Genomic DNA, 19,446 nt, shown 5'->3' with positions numbered 1-19,446 from the left:
CCTTTGCTGATGCTATGTTTACAATTGAAAGTGTGCTGAGGCCTGCTAACCAGGCCCCAGCACCAGTGTCTTTCCCTAACCTGTACTTTTGTATCCACAATTGGCAGACCCTGGCATCCAGATAAGTCCCTTGTAACTGGTACTTCTAGTACCAAGGGCCCTGATGCCAAGGAAGGTCTCTAAGGGCTGCAGCATGTCTTATGCCACCCTGGAGACCTCTCACTCAGCACAGACACACTGCTTGCCAGCTTGTGTGTGCTAGTGAGGACAAAACGAGTAAGTCGACATGGCACTCCCCTCAGGGTGCCATGCCAGCCTCTCACTGCCTATGCAGTATAGGTAAGCCACCCCTCTAGCAGGCCTTACAGCCCTAAGGCAGGGTGCACTATACCATAGGTGAGGGTACCAGTGCATGAGCATGGTACCCCTACAGTGTCTAAACAAAACCTTAGACATTGTAAGTGCAGGGTAGCCATAAGAGTATATGGTCTGGGAGTCTGTCAAACACGAACTCCACAGCACCATAATGGCTACACTGAAAACTGGGAAGTTTGGTATCAAACTTCTCAGCACAATAAATGCACACTGATGCCAGTGTACATTTTATTGTAAAATACACCACAGAGGGCACCTTAGAGGTGCCCCCTGAAACTTAACCGACTGTCTGTGTAGGCTGACTAGTTCCAGCAGCCTGCCACACCAGAGACATGTTGCTGGCCCCATGGGGAGAGTGCCTTTGTCACTCTGAGGCCAGTAACAAAGCCTGCACTGGGTGGAGATGCTAACACCTCCCCCAGGCAGGAGCTGTAACACCTGGCGGTGAGCCTCAAAGGCTCACCCCTTTGTCACAGCCCAGCAGGGCACTCCAGCTTAGTGGAGTTGCCCGCCCCCTCCGGCCACGGCCCCCACTTTTGGCGGCAAGGCTGGAGGGAACAAAGAAAGCAACAAGGAGGAGTCACTGGCCAGGCAGGACAGCCCCTAAGGTGTCCTGAGCTGAAGTGACTCTAACTTTTAGAAATCCTCCATCTTGCAGATGGAGGATTCCCCCAATAGGGTTAGGATTGTGACCCCCTCCCCTTGGGAGGAGGCACAAAGAGGGTGTACCCACCCTCAGGGCTAGTAGCCATTGGCTACTAACCCCCCAGACCTAAACACGCCCTTAAATTTAGTATTTAAGGGCTACCCTGAACCCTAGAAAATTAGATTCCTGCAACAACAAGAAGAAGGACTGCCTAGCTGAAAACCCCTGCAGCGGAAGACCAGAAGACGACAACTGCCTTGGCTCCAGAAACTCACCGGCCTGTCTCCTGCCTTCCAAAGATCCTGCTCCAGCGACGCCTTCCAAAGGGACCAGCGACCTCGACATCCTCTGAGGACTGCCCCTGCTTCGAAAAGACAAGAAACTCCCGAGGACAGCGGACCTGCTCCAAGAAAAGCTGCAACTTTGTTTCCAGCAGCTTTAAAGATCCCTGCAAGCTCCCCGCAAGAAGCGTGAGACTTGCAACACTGCACCCGGCGACCCCGACTCGGCTGGTGGAGATCCGACGCCTCAGGAGGGACCCCAGGACTACTCTGATACTGTGAGTACCAAAACCTGTCCCCCCTGAGCCCCCACAGCGCCGCCTGCAGAGGGAATCCCGAGGCTTCCCCTGACCGCGACTCTTTGAATCCTAAGTCCCGACACCTGGGAGAGACCCTGCACCCGCAGCCCCCAGGACCTGAAGGACCGGACTTTCACTGGAGAAGTGACCCCCAGGAGTCCCTCTCCCTTGCCCAAGTGGAGGTTTCCCCGAGGAACCCCCCCCTTGCCTGCCTGCAGCGCTGAAGAGATCCCGAGATCTCTCATAGACTAACATTGCGAACCCGACGCTTGTTTCTACACTGCACCCGGCCGCCCCCGCGCCGCTGAGGGTGAAATTTCTGTGTGGGCTTGTGTCCCCCCCGGTGCCCTACAAAACCCCCCTGGTCTGCCCTCCGAAGACGCGGGTACTTACCTGCAAGCAGACCGGAACCGGGGCACCCCCTTCTCTCCATTCTAGCCTATGTGTTTTGGGCACCACTTTGAACTCTGCACCTGACCGGCCCTGAGCTGCTGGTGTGGTGACTTTGGGGTTGCTCTGAACCCCCAACGGTGGGCTACCTTGGACCAAGAACTAAGCCCTGTAAGTGTCTTACTTACCTGGTTAACCTAACAAATACTTACCTCCCCTAGGAACTGTGAAAATTGCACTAAGTGTCCACTTTTAAAACAGCTATTTGTGAATAACTTGAAAAGTATACATGCAATTTTGATGATTTGAAGTTCCTAAAGTACTTACCTGCAATACCTTTCGAATGAGATATTACATGTAGAATTTGAACCTGTGGTTCTTAAAATAAACTAAGAAAATATATTTTTCTATATAAAAACCTATTGGCTGGATTTGTCTCTGAGTGTGTGTACCTCATTTATTGTCTATGTGTATGTACAACAAATGCTTAACACTACTCCTTGGATAAGCCTACTGCTCGACCACACTACCACAAAATAGAGCATTAGTATTATCTATTTTTACCACTATTTTACCTCTAAGGGGAACCCTTGGACTCTGTGCATGCTATTCCTTACTTTGAAATAGCACATACAGAGCCAACTTCCTACAAGTGGTGAGAATGAAATCTGGAAGTGCAGAGAGGAATGTTAGCCCTGCAGAGAGATTGCTGGAGGAATGACATCAAAGACGTGCCATTTTCATGGTCAGAGTAATCTGAATTAGGCCGTTGAATGATCCAATGACTTAGAGCCATTGTTTGTCCAGCTGGTGTTGGAAGGTCTCATTCTGCGACATGCATGAGGCAGCATGAGAATGGCTGAGGGCATCATGGCAAGAAATTATTTGAGGAGGCGGACAGAAGCAAACTCTTCTCTAGACCGATCGTGAGCCAGCAACATCATGCTCCTTTGTGCTTCTTTCTCTATCTGCGGACAAGAATGCCTTGTCCTTTAGGATGTCCAGAGTTGCTCGGGGAAAAGTTATCCTCTGAGAGGGTGAAAGAACAGACTTTTGGAGTTGACTGCGAGTCCAAGAGAGCTGTTGGACCTATCCCTTTTAGCAGGGTCACCCCCAATCTTTTTGCCTCCTTTCTCCTATTTTTTCTGACCTGTTTTTGTTGGCTTTAGGACTCTGGGCACTTTACCACTGCTAACCAGTGCTAAAGTGCATATGCTCTCTGTAAATTGTATTGGTGATTGGTTTTTCCATGATTGGCTTATTTGATTTACTGGTAAGTCCCTAGTAAAGTATCAAATTTGATTATTAAAGTGAGTTTTAAGTTTTCTCATAAAATGGGGCATTAGGTGTGGCTTTTGGTGCTTACCACAACACAGTATGTATGTCCTAGTATTTGTCAGGCCTTTTTGAAATGGTAATTTGTGCCTGATTTGACCAGCTACAACCTATGAGCAGTAATATATGGCTGACTGTAAAATCTGACATACTGATAATTTGAACACTTGTGTAAGCCTTGATTGCCTTGGGTGTCAGAATTTAATGAGGCACTCGTAATCAAGACCCTAAACTGTACCGCTATTTTGGAGTATAAGGTATACGTTTTTACACTAAGGGCCTGTTTTAGAGTTTTGTTTTAGATTATAAGGTATACATGTTTAGATTGAGGGCCTGTTTTAGAGTTTGGTTAATGGGTACTTGCACCTGCCTCATTACAAATGCTTTTGGAGATAATGCGCTTGTTGTAAAGTAGACAGGATAGTTGATACATTTACTATCTGTCAAACTCTAAATCATGTCCTAATTGCAATTGTTGTATGCATAACCACTGTTTATTATTTCCCAAATATTTTTCCCGAATTCTTATGTGCTTTTGGCATGAATAATAGATTGGCATAATTTCTTGTGTGTATACCACCATTGGACTAAGCAAAAGAGTATGATCTCAGAGAGTTCAAGATCCTGTAATTTCTAAAGTAAAAGCTAATGGTGTGGAAACAGCCTATTCTCCCAGATGTAACCAAATGGTGAATTGTGAGGTGGCAATTGTCTCGATGTCCTATTCTTTTGAGGGGCCACCAGAGCTCTGATACCACCAGGTGGGGATACAGTCCTTTTTTCCCCTGGCTAAAGACCCAGTTGATCTCCCCGTTTTTTAAATAGGACAGAATATAGTATATCATTCGCTGTGATTCCCAGTCTTTAGATGCTGTATCGCAAAAAGGGTTGGCTATAGTCAAGAGTTTCAGCACCCATGAATTCAGAGGCTTCGCTCCCAAGATCTCTGTACAACCATGGAGTCAATACACAGTAACTCTAAAGCTGTGCAAGCCAGAAGAATGAGCGATGAGACTCCTTAATCAGAGGCTTGACTGCCAACAGAACACAGGAGTGTGAGGTTCCCCCTCGACCCTTCTCCAGTGTACTTCAGGTGCATTCTATTTGAGACAGATGTACCCTAATGGTCTGTATGATGGGTCTAGGACAATGCAAGCCTATCACAAGTGTTAACACACAGGTCTTCACCTAGGTGGGCCTTTTGCAGATCTTGTCAGTCAAGGCTCATCTCCTCTCCACTTGGGAAAGACCAGCTCCCCATCTTCTGCTTGGTCAAATTGTGAAGGATTCTCTAGAGCTCAAGGCTAATTTGCAACCTTTAATAAGACAAGTCAAAGGTTCTGTCCCTACTTTGGAGTACAGTGTCCTTGAGGTGTTGATTATGTTTTTTCCTCAAAAGGGATAGTATTTATGCCTGTCTTGAGGCACAGATGTGCACCTGGGCAAACCACATCTTTTGCTGTTTTCAAACTTTGAAGGCTTCATCCATTTAGGGGGAAGTGTGTCTTGACCTTTTGTCCAGTTTTCACGGATCTCAGTCAGACCACTATGAATGGGTCAAAGTCAGGATGTATATTAGAACCTGACTGTTGCACCCACAGAGCTCATAGACGGCAGTGGGCAACATAGGAAAAGTGGCCTGTTGAAGTTCATCTGAGCTACCTCTACTCACCATGGAAGGTGGGGGATTTCTCCCCAAATTGGGGTTCCTCCCCAGACTTGACAGGCAGCTCCTGATTTGGGGATGGTTCCACGAACAAAGAAAGAGGCAGACAGTTACATTTGCATGGATCTTGCAGGGCCATATGACCCACATGGACATACACTGTCTACGTTGAGCACAAGCAGATCTTATGTGCATGCATATTCCTCACATTCTCCATTCATTAAGATGGAACATGAACTGCAGAAATGGGGACTGGGCTGACCTTTATAAAAGAAGGCAAATAAGCAGCCTTCTGCCAGGGATGCATTTAAAAAGGCGAGTACCCCCAAACTAGGGTTACAGCTAGCAACCACAGTCATATCATAACCGATAAGAGAAGGCCCTGTTAAAATACATTTTCCAGTTGCTCTTTTTATGTAGCCTTTTCATTTATTGCACATATGGCTAGAGACCACGCATACATGTGAAGTTTATTCACTATCTATTGGCTCATTCCGGTACTTCATGTTGCCAAATTACATTTTCATATACTGCTTCTTCATAGGATTTGACCAGTCGAAGGCAAGTTGCTTAATTTCAGTATGAATAGGCATGTAATATTTGCTCTACGATTGATTGAAAACTATAGTTTCTGTTATTTGAATTGGCTTGAAAGATGGTATTTTTATTAGTCAGCTTCTCACACTATTCAGTTCACAAATCTGCATCCTATTTGAACTTGTGCCTTTGTGTGTTTCCCTCTTTCTCACATTCCATGTGTTAAGGATGAAGAGTAAAATGTAATGTGAATGTGAGATGAGCTCTGAGACTTTAAACTGAGTGAACTAATAAGACCAACTCCAGTGTAGGATACATTTAAATTATGGTGTGTCTAAATTTATGAGAAAACTTGGCATGGCCTCCATTTGGCGGTGCCTTCTGCTTATAATAGGGAAAGCTATTCATGAGGGAAATGCTGTAGTTCTAATTTTGTTGTAATACATATGTTTTTTGCACTTTGTGATCGTTTCTGGAGAAAGAAATAGGTGGAATCAGGATGCAAAAACTGAAAGTCCACTGTGAGTTAAAGAGGCCAATTTTGTTTTATTATTGTTTTGTTTCTACTTTTTCAGCACTTCATTGGACAGCGGGAAGAGTTTGAGACCGCTCGTGATAGTATTCTTGTCTGGCTTACAGAGATGGACCTCCAGTTGACAAATATTGAGCATTTTTCTGAATGTGATGTTCAGGCTAAAATAAAGCAGCTCAGGGTATGAGTCATATGTTTACATTCTACAGTGGACAAGATGTAATATTGTGGCTGTGCTTTTGACTTTAGAACCTGGATAGTAGGTTCTGAGATCAGCTTCATCAGTTGACTCAAATTATGTAATGCTGGGCTATTGACTTAGTGTTCCTTTACCTACAATTGCTACTAAGGGAAATGTAATGCAATTGAAAATGAGTGAACTGTAATGTAATGGTGTAACTCAGATGTGTAAATGCCCACTTAATGTGCACCATCTTATATTGTCTTCCTCACTACGACAATGTAAAGCACTCCTTTGCTCCCCAACTAAGTTTGTGTCACATACATCTCGAGGAAAGGAAACAGGGATTGTTTATTTGGATACACTTGCAGTCTACCTGCAGTCCACCTGGTCCTTTCTATCGAACACCTCTGTCTGTATGAACCATTATTGTGATAACTAAAAGAAAAGAGGGACACTTAAACAACAACCTTTCCTGTAAGTGAATGAAAGATGACTGCACCATCCACTTAAAAATGATAATTTTACATGCTGTTAATGCATACCCAGTTTTCAAAAGCATTATAGATATAGCTTTGCCGTGGACTCAGTAAACAATGGAAAACCATTCAGTGGTGGTTCAACATATTTTTATGACCTATTGGAAATAATATTTTGCTCCACTTCACACTTTTCTATCCCAGCATGCCAGGGCACGAGGGCAAACTTTGCAGTTTGTCAGGGGTAATCTAGATAAAAGTGCTGATGCTGCCTTAGACCACAGGATAGTGTAGCTTTGTGCCAGAACTAACGTTTAATGTGCAGAGACTCCACAGTCCTAAAGATACTGCTAGTAAAATACTTTGTGAATAGCATACAACATGTAAGTTTACCTTTGTGAATCCTATCCTAGTTGTCAAAAAGTAGTTCAGGACTGTACTTCCCACGAGTCTCGTATGAAAAAAAACATCATAATATATATTGTACAATCGCAATTGTACATTTCTTTATGCTAGTTATTTAATTATTTTAAAGTCAGCATATCCTAAACTGTTAAAAATTATGCATCAATGCAAGCTTCTTCATTATATTCAGAATGAATACATACTTCATAGTGTCAGCATTTTCTCTGTTCATGCCAAAGTGCCTTTAAAATTTAGGGCTCACTGACACAGTATCATGAACATTAATATCAAGTGACACAAATACTGTGTCAAAAATATTGTTGTCAGATATTTTGTGGTCCTACACTTGTAATGAAAACTACAAAAATATTGTGTACAAAATATTGTTAAACATAGTATAATCCAGGAACAAGTAAAAATATTGTTTTCTTAATAAATACCGACTTTAAAAAAAGGTATTTTAACTATTCTTTAATGTAAAAGTGATCTCATGTTTAATGTTAATAAATAATTGTAATTATTTCTCAAATGTATGTCTATATATGTATATATGTGTGTGTGTCTGTGTGCATGTGTAAACCACTACTAAATATTACTAATTATTTCTCAAATTTATGTCTATACATATATATATATATATATATATATATATATATATGTGTGTGTGTGTGTGTGTGTGCATGTGTAAACCACTACTAAAATATAAATCAGTAACAAAAGTTTTACAATTAGAATATACTCTATCTTTTGAATTTGAAACAAATAGGATAATAATTTAATAATTGAATACATTAACAATTAATTCTTCAATTTACAATAAAAATGTAAACAACATATACATTAAATTGATTTTGGAGTAAACCTTCTACACGGTTGCCCTAAAAAACTAACAACCTCTACTAAAAGATAAATTAATTACATAAATGTAAAAATACAAATGCAAATAACAATTAAACTTTTTAAAAAAATCACAATTAACATAATTACTAATCAAATATTTAGATACAAAATAACATTTAAATTAATTATAGTGCTATTAACTTCCCACACTCTTACCCTACAAACCCCTCTACTAAATTACTGAGTAAATTAAAAAGCAATTATACATTAAAAATTGCAAGCTATAGTTTAAAATAAATAACTAAACTAAAAATACTAACACCTAAAAATGTATATACTAACATACATTAAATTATTAAACCAACAACATTGTTTACAACTATATTCAGGTATACAAATTAAATACAACTATATTCTTTAAAACAATATACCTAAATTCGATATTCTGTTCCACAATATTTTTAACACAATGTTTATGTCACACAATATTTGTTCTCCAGTATGTTGATCAAACACTAGAGATTTTTAACCCGTTGGTGCATTGTTAACACAACACATGTGTAATATCTTACCTAATTGATGCCTGATTTAATTATACATCAATACTCTATGTTTAGGCCTTCCAGCAGGAGATATCTCTGAATAACAATAAGATTGAGCAGATCATTCTGCAAGGAGAGCAGTTGATAGAGAAGAGTGAACCTATGGATGCTGCTGTCATTGAGGAAGAACTGGATGAGCTTCGACGTTACTGTCTTGAGGTCTTTGGTCGAGTGGACCGCTACTACAAGAAGCTGCTAAGACTTCCGGTAGGCTTATTTCCAAAAATGTTTGTTGTGCTGCATGAGAAAATAAAATAATTCCTATATCACAGGTGCACTTAAAATTACATGAGACAAAATTTATGTCAGTGGATTCATGGATTGATCCAAATGTCACTAGATAAATAATACTTTACTTGCGAAGTGCAACCTTTACAGGGCCAGGAACTCACTACTCTTCTTCCCCATGGTAAAATTACTTGTGCTTTAGGTTGCCAGCTTTTCTGAAATCTAACTTCTTTATGGAATTGTGCATCAGCATGTTTCCATGCATTGCATTTCCTCGTGTTGTATAATATTGTTTGTTCTCCTTTAATGAAAACCTGCTTAAAGACTAGTTGCAGCTCTACATGCCCATTACAAAGAGTATAAGGTTTATGAATGTGTAGATGTACATGAAATGTGTTTCGCAGGTCTTCTTCTAATAGTTATAGTCCTAATTTACCCATTGTGGAAACTCATTCAGAACAACGAGTTAAGAGTGGACTTTTTATCTTCCCATACAGCTTACAGATGTAAATGTATTATATCATGTCATATATGAAATTCACTCAAATGGCACTGCACAAAAGTTGCAAGATATGAAAATAGTTATTATTATATAATCTATTTGTGTCAGTTTGGAAGATGTGGTGTAAATATTTGTTGGGCTTGTTCACATTGTAATAGGAATATGTTATTGCATTGGCACAGTGCAGTGATTTACTTGCAGCAGCTATGCTTATTTATCATGTGATACACAATGTGCAACCCTTCACATAAAGGAGAACTTTATGAAATAAATGAGAGAAACTTCACAGCCTGTATCGTAACAGTATATGAAGTAAAATGCAAACCACTTTTAAGCACTCATACTCAGGAGCCAACATTGGCCTCTGTTGACGGAAAAAGACATGCAAGTCAGAGACCATACTATATTATGTGACCTGACCTACCTTTTTTATTTTTCTTCCAGCTGAAATGTCATACACCATGGTAGCTACTGGAGGCCTTTGGTTAAGACCACGTGTCCTAGGACAAAAGTATTAGCATGGGAAACAGTAACTGTGCATTTTCCCGGTATGCTGCAGTGCTCAATAATACTGCATTCATTATCAGCTCATAATTTAATAAACATCACTTTGTTGTTTTTCTGTAGTTGACTGATGATGAGCATGACTTCTCTGATCGAGAAGGAGAATTGGATGAGCCAAGAGACCTTTCTGATGTTCGATGGCATAACAAATCTCCAAGTAACCTACTGTCTCCTTTACCATCCACCAACCATTCGCTGTCGCTTCCACAGCCTTTCCGAAGTGAGCGCTCAGGTCGGGATACCCCAGCAAGTGTAGACTCCATACCCCTGGAATGGGACCATGACTATGACCTCAGTCGTGACTTGGAGACAGCTGTAACTAGGGCACTGGAGTCAGAAGAGGGGCAAGAAGAGAAAGAATTTTATCTCAGAGGTGCTTCCGGCATTACTGGTAAGCCTTATTCCTTTCTGGAAAAAGTTACTTTTAAATAGGAGTTCTTTATTTACAGGCCACTGTTAAAATCCATGCACATTGTCATTTTAGTAAATTTTTGCAATTTGCAAAGATTAGAGGTATATCTGTGAATTAGGTGAGTATAACACAATGACACAAAATGAATATAATTAGTTCTGCAACTCTATGACCTGCTCTTTTCCAGCATAGTAGTGTCTATCCAAATGTAATATTGTTCTTTATTCCACCTTCTGTGTGAGCATTTTCCCACTTAACAATGTAGCACAACAGACTACTTTTTAGTGTAAGTTGTCAGCACAGTCCCTGGATATTGCACTAACTTTGAGTGGCATGGTCTGTGCTAATGCATTAGAACATTCCTTTTCCACTGACCAACATGAACATTTCAGAAACACCAGTCCACAAGTATGAGATATATATGGAGAAAATACTCAACACCTTTATAAACCCACCCATCCCGAGATGATTATCATAAGAGCATCATACTCTATCATATAGGCATCCTTCACAAAATAAGAACTGCATTCAGACTCAAACTCCAAATCCCTGTTTTCATCACCTTTCACAGCTCTGAATGTCTCTTCATAATAGAAACGAATCACACCTAAAAATATATTAACTACAGCAAGTACCAGAAAACTGTCCCTCACCACCAGTATACAGGAGATGTTGAATTGTGATTGACAGTAGTGTTCACATTGTATCAAAACCTCACCAAATCAGTCTGGTACATGCCATACAATCATGTTAACTCATGCAGAGCATTTCATGTCAACCAGTAATAGCTACAAAGAGTAATCTGTAGAAGCCCTGGATCTAAAAACAATCCCCAAGTTTGCAGCGAGACCCACCTACCACAAATACTTCTGTCTTGTGGTGTTTATGATCAAAGACACTTCTAGTATATGCTACTGCTATTAAATATCATATCAACTTAATCTTCAAAAACAAATGTTCTTTTCCTACTCTGTGATTCTAATGTGTGGATAGCAATCCCAGAAGGAATTTTCATCATCATGCATGAAGAATCTAGAATGTCTGGGAAAACACCAGAGGGATAAAGAGGCCAGGCAAACCTACTTTCATATCCTTGAGCACATCATACAAATCTACAAATAATAACCCCATAATCAGGGACTAAAACAGAATCATCAATCAGTCAATCAATCAATCAGTGTATTTGTTGAGTGCACTACCACCCGTGAGTGTCTCAAGGCGCTAAAAGGGGGAGGGTGCTGCTTCTGCTCAAATAGCCAGGTTTTGAGCCGCTTCCTGAAAGTCAGCAGGTCTTCGGTCTGTCATAGTGGCACGGGAAGGGTGTTCCAGGTCTTGGCGGCGAGGTGGGAGAAGGATCTGCCTCCGGTAGTCGCTCTTCGGATGCGGGGGACGGTGGCGAGGGTGAGGCCGGTTGAGCGGAGTTGGCGGGATGGGGTGTAGAAGGTGAGTCGTCTGTTGAGGTAAGGTGGTCCAGTGTCGTGTGCGTGGGTGAGGAGCTTGAAGGTTATCCTTTTGTTGACGGGGAGCCAGTGTAGGTCTCTCAGAAGGGGAGTGATGTGGCTGTGGCGGTGGGCATCGAGGATCAGGCGTGCGGAGGCGTTTTGTATGCGTTGCAGCCATTTGAGGAGTTTGGCCAGGAATCATCCCATTCCAGATTACATTATAACTCCTAGTAAACGTGTCACTACAACCACTGAGTAGGCCAGATAACAGAAGAATTAACATAATGTTGCAGCAAGACTCTCAACAGGTTATATCCCAGGATCCTGATTGCCTTCACTGTGAAATCTGCCTGCTGGCTCCCTGTGAAACACTGCCTAACCTTCAAGACTCAACATGCCACCCCAAATCCGCTTATGTAAAATCCCTTAAATAATTCTGTACTAAAATACACACTGCGTCTCTTATTACAAGTCAGCTGGGGTCCTGCATCAATATCTGGGATGTTGCTTTACAAGCCCTTTATGGATGAGCCCTTATGAAATGAAATGTGGTGTCCATAAATCGTTGTTTCCATACCGATGGCCAGATGTTGATTCCCAGTACCGCAACTGTTTTTACTCACTTATCCTTCCCGTTTTGATCAGCTGAAATATATGGGAGAAAGAAACCGAGAGCTGCTGCACCCTGCTTTATTTGTAATTTCAAATTCACCTGGACAGTCTGTTAGCAGTTGACTTGGTAATTTCTCAGTGCTTAAAATAAGGGCTTGAGAGAGACTAAAAAGTAATGAGTCCAATGCTCGACATAATCTCAACCAGTGGTGTTATTCATTTCTTTCTATTGCTGTTTTGCTCGGTGTAATACCGCAGATATAGATATGCATTATACAAACCAAATTTGGAATAGCTCCATAGGAAGATTGCATCCTGGTCAACCAGGCAATGTACCCACTGAATGGGAACAAACCACAGCATCACAGGACAAACTCAATTTTGTCTGCAAGCATGTCATCCTGTGTAATATTACAGAGTCCTTCAAATTATGTATTTTCATCAAATGTTTTGTATAAATCATATGGTATTTCAGGTTTTAATTAAGATTTCTTGCAGAAGCAGCCTTTGTCTTACTGCATTTTGCATTCCCATGTCTTGAAGCATACCTTGATGTATTTCTATTTTTTTAATAAGAACAATTTTTACTGTTTTTTTTTAACACAATAGGCATTGCTCTCGTCAAGTTAACACAGTGGATACAGAATCTTCTCAGCAGATCCATTGCCCCATCCCGACCCCCCAGTTGCCATGTCTGGCGTGGCCATTACTACTCCTCTCAACCCTGTTCTCCTAGTCGGTAATAGGCCCACCATTTGCCCCAGGACCTGTCATATTTGCCAGGGCTTCCAAGTGTTGTATAAATCATATCCTCTAGCTTTGCCCATCAATCCATACCTTTCCTCCAGGCTGCCAGAGGGGGTGCTTTAGGGGACCTCTAGTGTTTGGCAATGTCCCTCTTGGCCAGCATTGTCCCAAACTCCATCTTTGCCCTGTCCCCACGGGGGCTGCTCATATCATCAAGGATACCTAATGAGGCAAGCCTATGGTTAGGTTAGAGCTGCTGTCCCACCACCCTTCACAGAATGGAAAGGATATGGGACCAAAAGTGCTGTATGACTGGGCAAGTCTATACTACATGGTAAAAGTCCCTCCCCCCCCCCAGGGCTCTAGGCAGCTGAGACACGCTGGTGATGGGCACACCCAGGCCTAGAGACGACAAGGTGTGAGGTATGCCTTATTTAGATATTTGATTTACACAAGACGGAGCCATGCCGAAATTGCCAAGGTGCAAGGAGCTGTACTAGCATCCTGCCAGTCCACATCTTCCAGTGGGCCCACCCACTTCTCCGATCTTGCCTTCATCCAACTGGGTGGGCGAGTGTGTGACCAGTATTTTATATATCTGAGAAATTCCTCCTCTTAACAAGTGACCCATCAGCACCGAGCCTCAAGAGCGCTGTACTCCAGGGCATCCTGTTATGTAGAAAGGGCTTCTTGGAGCTGCAGGTAAAGAAAGAATTGGTATTTTTGCATGTGGAACTCGGTCTGCAGCTCTTAAAAGGATCGAGTACAGTCCCTGGCTCACACATCCCTCTAAATGTGATCTACGAGCCCGGTTCCATCTGCGAAAGCCCATATCATAGTATATATTGAGTTGATAAGTGTACTTGAAAGTAAGAGCACACATGCAATGCAAGAAACCAAAAGTGCAAAACAAATCAAACAATCCCTTACCCCTAACTCTCCCCACCCTATATTTCCCTCCCAGCAGAAGCATCCCTTGGTTTGGAGCCCCTGACCCCATCCCCAGGGCTCAGAGCAAGTTTTTGTGTGCCACCCAGGTGGCTGGTGCACCGTAAGTGGCGCTGCTCTGTGAGCCAGGACCAGGCCACTTCTGGAGTGTCAGAGAAGTGCAATTTCGATTCATGTAGTACTCTGAGTCATGCAGGTAGAGAAGCATGTAGGACAAATTCAAATTGTAGAGTTTCTGCCTCACTAAATCATAAGATTTCCATTGGGACTAAACGTGGTGGCTGTAGTCCTGGAAAATTATAATGCATCGGGATTCCTGCATGAGGTGGCCCTGGGCTCTCACCTCCCTTTAGGAACGCATCTCTGTCTCTGTAATTCAAGAATTTTGCTATCATATGGTGGGGAGGGGCTCCCAAAGGGTGCTTCTGAACCAGCAATGTAGGTGCCCTTTCAGTGAGGAAGCATAAGGATAATTAGGTCGCCTTAAGCCATGACCCAATCCAGTGCTCCAAGAAGGTCTCCAGATTGGATCCCTTCACCCCATCAGGAAACCCAACAAAGCGATGATTTCTTCGGGCCCTGTTTTGAGCGTCCTCTGCAAGGACATAAAGTGACTTGGTAGGTTGCTTGATGCGGGCCACTTCAGTGGACAGAGCACTAACATTATCCTCCAGTTCGTAGATTCTGACTTCAGCTGCTGTGACTTGGTCCACAGCTGAATGGAAGTCCTGATGGAGTAGAGCCACATCAAACCCCTCCTCCACAACCCCCGCCCCCACCCCCACTCTCCCTGCCGACCATCTCTTTAGTTCTTGGTCTCTGGATGGCTTGAAGGATAACGGCGGTGCTATCATCACTGACTGCTCCTGACTCTCGGTATCTCCCCCACCAGCCACATACCCCACCTTAACCTCAGGGGCTGTGTATGTGTCCATTTTTGTTTCACCAGGAGAACCCCTGTCATGGCCCATGCTTAGCGGTTGCAGAGTTGAACAAGGCTGAACGGTGTAAGGGAGTATCTCTGTCATGTCTCTTTCCTCCCCGTCCCAGCCGTTGAAGTCCAGCAAAGCAGTAGGTCTCACCCGCTTGCCCCTGTCAGCATTAGACTGAGCAGCTTGGGCAGTCAAACACTAGGCCACCCAGGAGGCCCTTACCTCAGGCACCAAGGGTCAAGTCCAGGGCCCGAGCCTCCAGTGATGCCAGAAGCGTAGTCTGCGCTGTAGTAGATTCACCTCCAAACAGGATCTGTGGAGAGGTAGCCCCCAAACTGCCATACCCCCTAAGAGGGCCCACGCAGATCCTGCAGGGAGCAGCAGGTCCCTCAGCCACACCGGGACACTCCACCACAGACTTAGGCCTAATCTGGGGCACCCCAGCCTCCTCACAGTCAAAGTCCCAAGGGGGAGCCAGGAATAGTTCACTGCCATTACCTCTTGGCAATAGAGCAGTGCATTCAATCCCCAGGGCATTCACTGCCTCCCAACAGGTCTGCCTCGGCCCCCGTCTTCTGTGAGGGTATGGGGAGTCTGCGCTGCTGTGCCCGGGGACTCACCTCTGCGCATGACCTCTTGCACCCTGTACCATGCGTGCCTGTGGAATCCCGGTCACTGTGGCTACTGAACAGGGCCTCAGAGGAGGGATCTCCCAGCCGCTGCACTGCCAGCACCCTCCCTAGTCCACATGGAGGTCCCGGGTTCTCTGCCACGCCTCTCATCTGGCTTCGGCCGGAAGTGCTTAGCCCTGCCGAACTTGTTACTGGCCACCATCTTGTCGGCAGTGCAGCTTCCACACCGCAGCCGGGCGGCTTCCACTCCTATGGATCCACTGCAGTGCTGTATTCCATTGTTGCACCCTGGGGATACAAAGGACTCCGGGACCCTTTGGAGAGCTATTTGTGACACGTCAGCTCCATTGACTGATTAGAGACTGGGGCCCAGCCGAGCATGCCTGACATCTCAGCCGTCCAAGCCATGCCCCCCCATATTTCTGTTTTTAAGATTATAAGAACAACTTATGTTACATATGATTAATGAGACTAGTATGACACAAGTGTTTCACTTTCAGAGTGCTGTGATTCTTATGCAGGACAACATATGTAATGTCAACTTGATGATTTTCCCTAAATCACTGGGTCTCAACCCTCCAGATTCTTGTGTAGTATCCAAGTACTGTTAACCTACTGGTCATCAGAAAATGCTTCGAACCATCACATTAGCACACAGTTTCTCATGTACTTCCATTTGTGTCTACCTAGGCTAGTTTTGCAGACCACTAAAGAGAGAGAAGGGAATCAGCACCACATTCATTTTCAATGGCAGTACCAGAAAGATTTTATTTCTGTGCATTCTTCAGCTGACACTACACACAATAACCAGTTGTAAGGAAATGCCTCCTTGGCATGGTTACCCCCTGACTTTTTGCCTTTGCTGATGCTATGTTTTGAATTGAAAGTGTGCTGAGGCCTGCTAACCAGGCCCCAGCACCAGTGTTCTTTCCCTAACCTGTACTTTTGTATCCACAATTGGCACACCCTGGCATCCAGATAAGTCCCTTGTAAATGGTACCCCTGGTACCAAGGGCCCTGATGCCAAGGAAGGTCTCTAAGGGCTGCAGCATGTCTTATGCCACCCTGGAGACCCCTCACTCAGCACAGACACACTGCTTGCCAGCTTGTGTGTGCTGGTGAGAACAAAATGAGTAAGTCGACATGGCACTCCCCTCAGGGTGCCATGCCAGCCTCTCACTGCCTATGCAAGTATAGATAAGTCACCCCTCTAGCAGGCCTTACAGCCCTAAGGCAGGGTGCACTATACCATAGGTGAGGGCACCAGTGCATGAGCACTGTGCCCCTACAGTGTCTAAGCAAAACCTTAGACATTGTAAGTGCAGGGTAGCCATAAGAGTATATGGTCTGGGAGTCTGTTTTACACAAACTCCACAGCACCATAATGGCTACACTGAAAACTGGGAAGTTTGGTATCAAACTTCTCAGCACAATAAATGCACACTGATGCCAGTGTACATTTTATTGTAAAATACACCACAGAGGGCACCTTAGAGGTGCCCCCTGAAACCTTAACCGACTATCTGTGTAGGCTGACTGGTTCCAGCAGCCTGCCACAACCAAGACATGTTGCTGGCCCCATGGGGAGAGTGCCTTTGTCACTCTGAGGCCAGTAACAAAGCCTGCACTGGGTGGAGATGCTAACACCTCCCCCAGGCAGGAGCTGTCACACCTGGCGGTGAGCCTCAAAGGCTCACCCCTTTGTGCCAGCACCGCAGGACACTCCAGCTAGTGGAGTTGCCCGCCCCCTCCGGCCACGGCCCCCACTTTTGGCGGCAAGGCCGGAGAAAATAATGAGAAAAACAAGGAGGAGTCACTGACCAGTCAGGACAGCCCCTAAGGTGTCCTGAGCTGAAGTGACTCTAACTTTTAGAAATCCTCCATCTTGCAGATGGAGGATTCCCCAATAGGATTAGGGATGTGACCCCCTCCCCTTGGGAGGAGGCACAAAGAGGGTGTACTCACCCTCAGGGCTAGTAGCCATTGGCTACTAACCCCCCAGACCTAAACACACCCTTAAATTTAGTATTTAAGGGCTTCCCTGAACCTAAGAATTTAGATTCCTGAAACTACAAGAAGAAGAGGACTGCTGAGCTGAAAAACCCCTGCAGAGGAAGAACAGAAGACACCAACTGCTTTGGCCCCAGACTTACCGGCCTGTCTCCTGCCTTCCAAAGAAACCTGCTCCAGTGACGCTTTCCAAGGGACCAGCGACCTCTGAATCCTCTGAGGACTGCCCTGCTTCAAGAAAGACAAGAAACTCCCGAGGACAGCGGCACTGCTCCAAAAGAACTGCAACTTTGTTACAGAGGAGCAGATTTAAAGACCCCTGCAAATCCCCGCAAGAAGCGTGAGACTTGCAACACTGCACCCGGCGACCCCGACTCGACTGGTGGAGAACCAACACCTCAGGGAGGACCCTCCGGCGACTCCGAGACCGTGAGTAACCAAAGTTGTCCCCCCTGTGCCCCCACAGCGACGCCTGCAGAGGGAATCCCGAGGCTTCCCCTGACCGCGACTGCCTGAACCTAAAGTCCTGACGGCTGGAAAAGACCCTGCACCCGCAGCCCCCAGAACCTGAAGGAACGGAACTTCTGTGCAGGAGTGACCCACAGGAGGCCCTCTCCCTTGCCCAGGAGGTGGCTACCCCGAGGAGTCCCCCCCCTTGCCTGCCTGCACCGCTGAAGAGACCCCTTGGTCTCCCATTGACTCCCATTGGAAACCCGATGCCAGTTTACACACTGCACCCGGCCGCCCCCGCGCTGCTGAGGGTGTACTTTATGTGTGGACTTGTGTCCCCCCCGGTGCCCTACAAAACCCCCCTGGTCTGCCCTCCGAAGACGCGGGTACTTACCTGCTGGCAGACTGGAACCGGGGCACCCCCTTCTCTCCATTGAAGCCTATGTGTTTTGGGCACCTCTTTGACCTCTGCACCTGACCGGCCCTGAGCTGCTGGTATGGTGACTTTGGGGTTGCTCTGAACCCCCAACGGTGGGCTACCTTGGACCCAAAACTGAACCCTATAGGTAATTTACTTACCTGCTAAAACTAACAATACTTTACCTCCCCCAGGAACTGTGAAAATTGCACCGTGTCCACTTTTAAAACAGCTATTTGTGTTTTACATGAAAAGTATATATGCTACTGTAATTATTCAAAGTTCTTACCTGCAATACCTTTCAAATGAGATATTACATGTAGAATTTGAACCTGTGGTTCTTAAAATAAACTAAGAAAAGATATTTTTCTATAACAAAACTTATTGGCTGGATTTGTCTCTGAGTGTGTGTTCCTCATTTATTGCCTGTGTGTATGTACAACAAATGCTTAACACTACTCCTTTGATAAGCCTACTGCTCGACCACACTACCACAAAATAGAGCATTAGTATTATCTCTTTTTGCCACTATCTTACCTCTAAGGGGAACCCTTGGACTCTGTGCATACTATTCCTTACTTTGAAATAGTGCATACAGAGCCAACTTCCTACACCAGTGTAGACATACTAGTTCCAGACTGCTGATACATACACTGCATACCTTCAGTGTTTGAAAAAGCATCCCTTTGATCTATGTGTTCCAGATATCTATAGAAGTCACTAACCAGTCCCTGAACTTTCGTTTCAGACTTCATGCAAAGGAGTGTGATTGTGCATTTACAGAATGCAACTTTAGTTGAATTGAATTTGTCTTACGTTGGCATAACACATTCCCACGATATAGATACAGTATTGTGGTGGCCCAGACACCATACCTTGCACTCTTAACAATTTTACAGTAAAGTGGGAAGGCAGGACATAAAACGCACCTGCACTGAAACTGGATGTCCTTTTAAAATGAAGGCTCTCCTTTCTAGATAG

At 44.4% G+C, this 19,446-nt stretch overlaps 1 protein-coding gene across 3 annotated transcripts in view; it reads left to right on the top strand.

Moving 5' to 3' along the window:
* SYNE1 (spectrin repeat containing nuclear envelope protein 1) overlaps positions 1 to 19,446 on the top strand; it is a 1,478,055-nt gene that overhangs the window by 1,378,150 nt on the left and 80,459 nt on the right. For all 3 annotated transcript variants that reach the window (XM_069234720.1, XM_069234721.1, XM_069234722.1), the window contains 3 exons: positions 6,105 to 6,242; positions 8,584 to 8,775; positions 9,926 to 10,253. In XM_069234720.1, coding sequence (XP_069090821.1) covers positions 6,105 to 6,242; positions 8,584 to 8,775; positions 9,926 to 10,253 — 658 coding nt within the window. The remainder of the gene's footprint in view (positions 1 to 6,104; positions 6,243 to 8,583; positions 8,776 to 9,925; positions 10,254 to 19,446) is intronic.

This window comes from Pleurodeles waltl, chromosome 5 (genome assembly GCF_031143425.1).
Source record: "Pleurodeles waltl isolate 20211129_DDA chromosome 5, aPleWal1.hap1.20221129, whole genome shotgun sequence".
Lineage (NCBI taxonomy): Eukaryota > Metazoa > Chordata > Amphibia > Caudata > Salamandridae > Pleurodeles > Pleurodeles waltl.
This window is presented reverse-complemented; position numbering and strand designations above follow the sequence as displayed.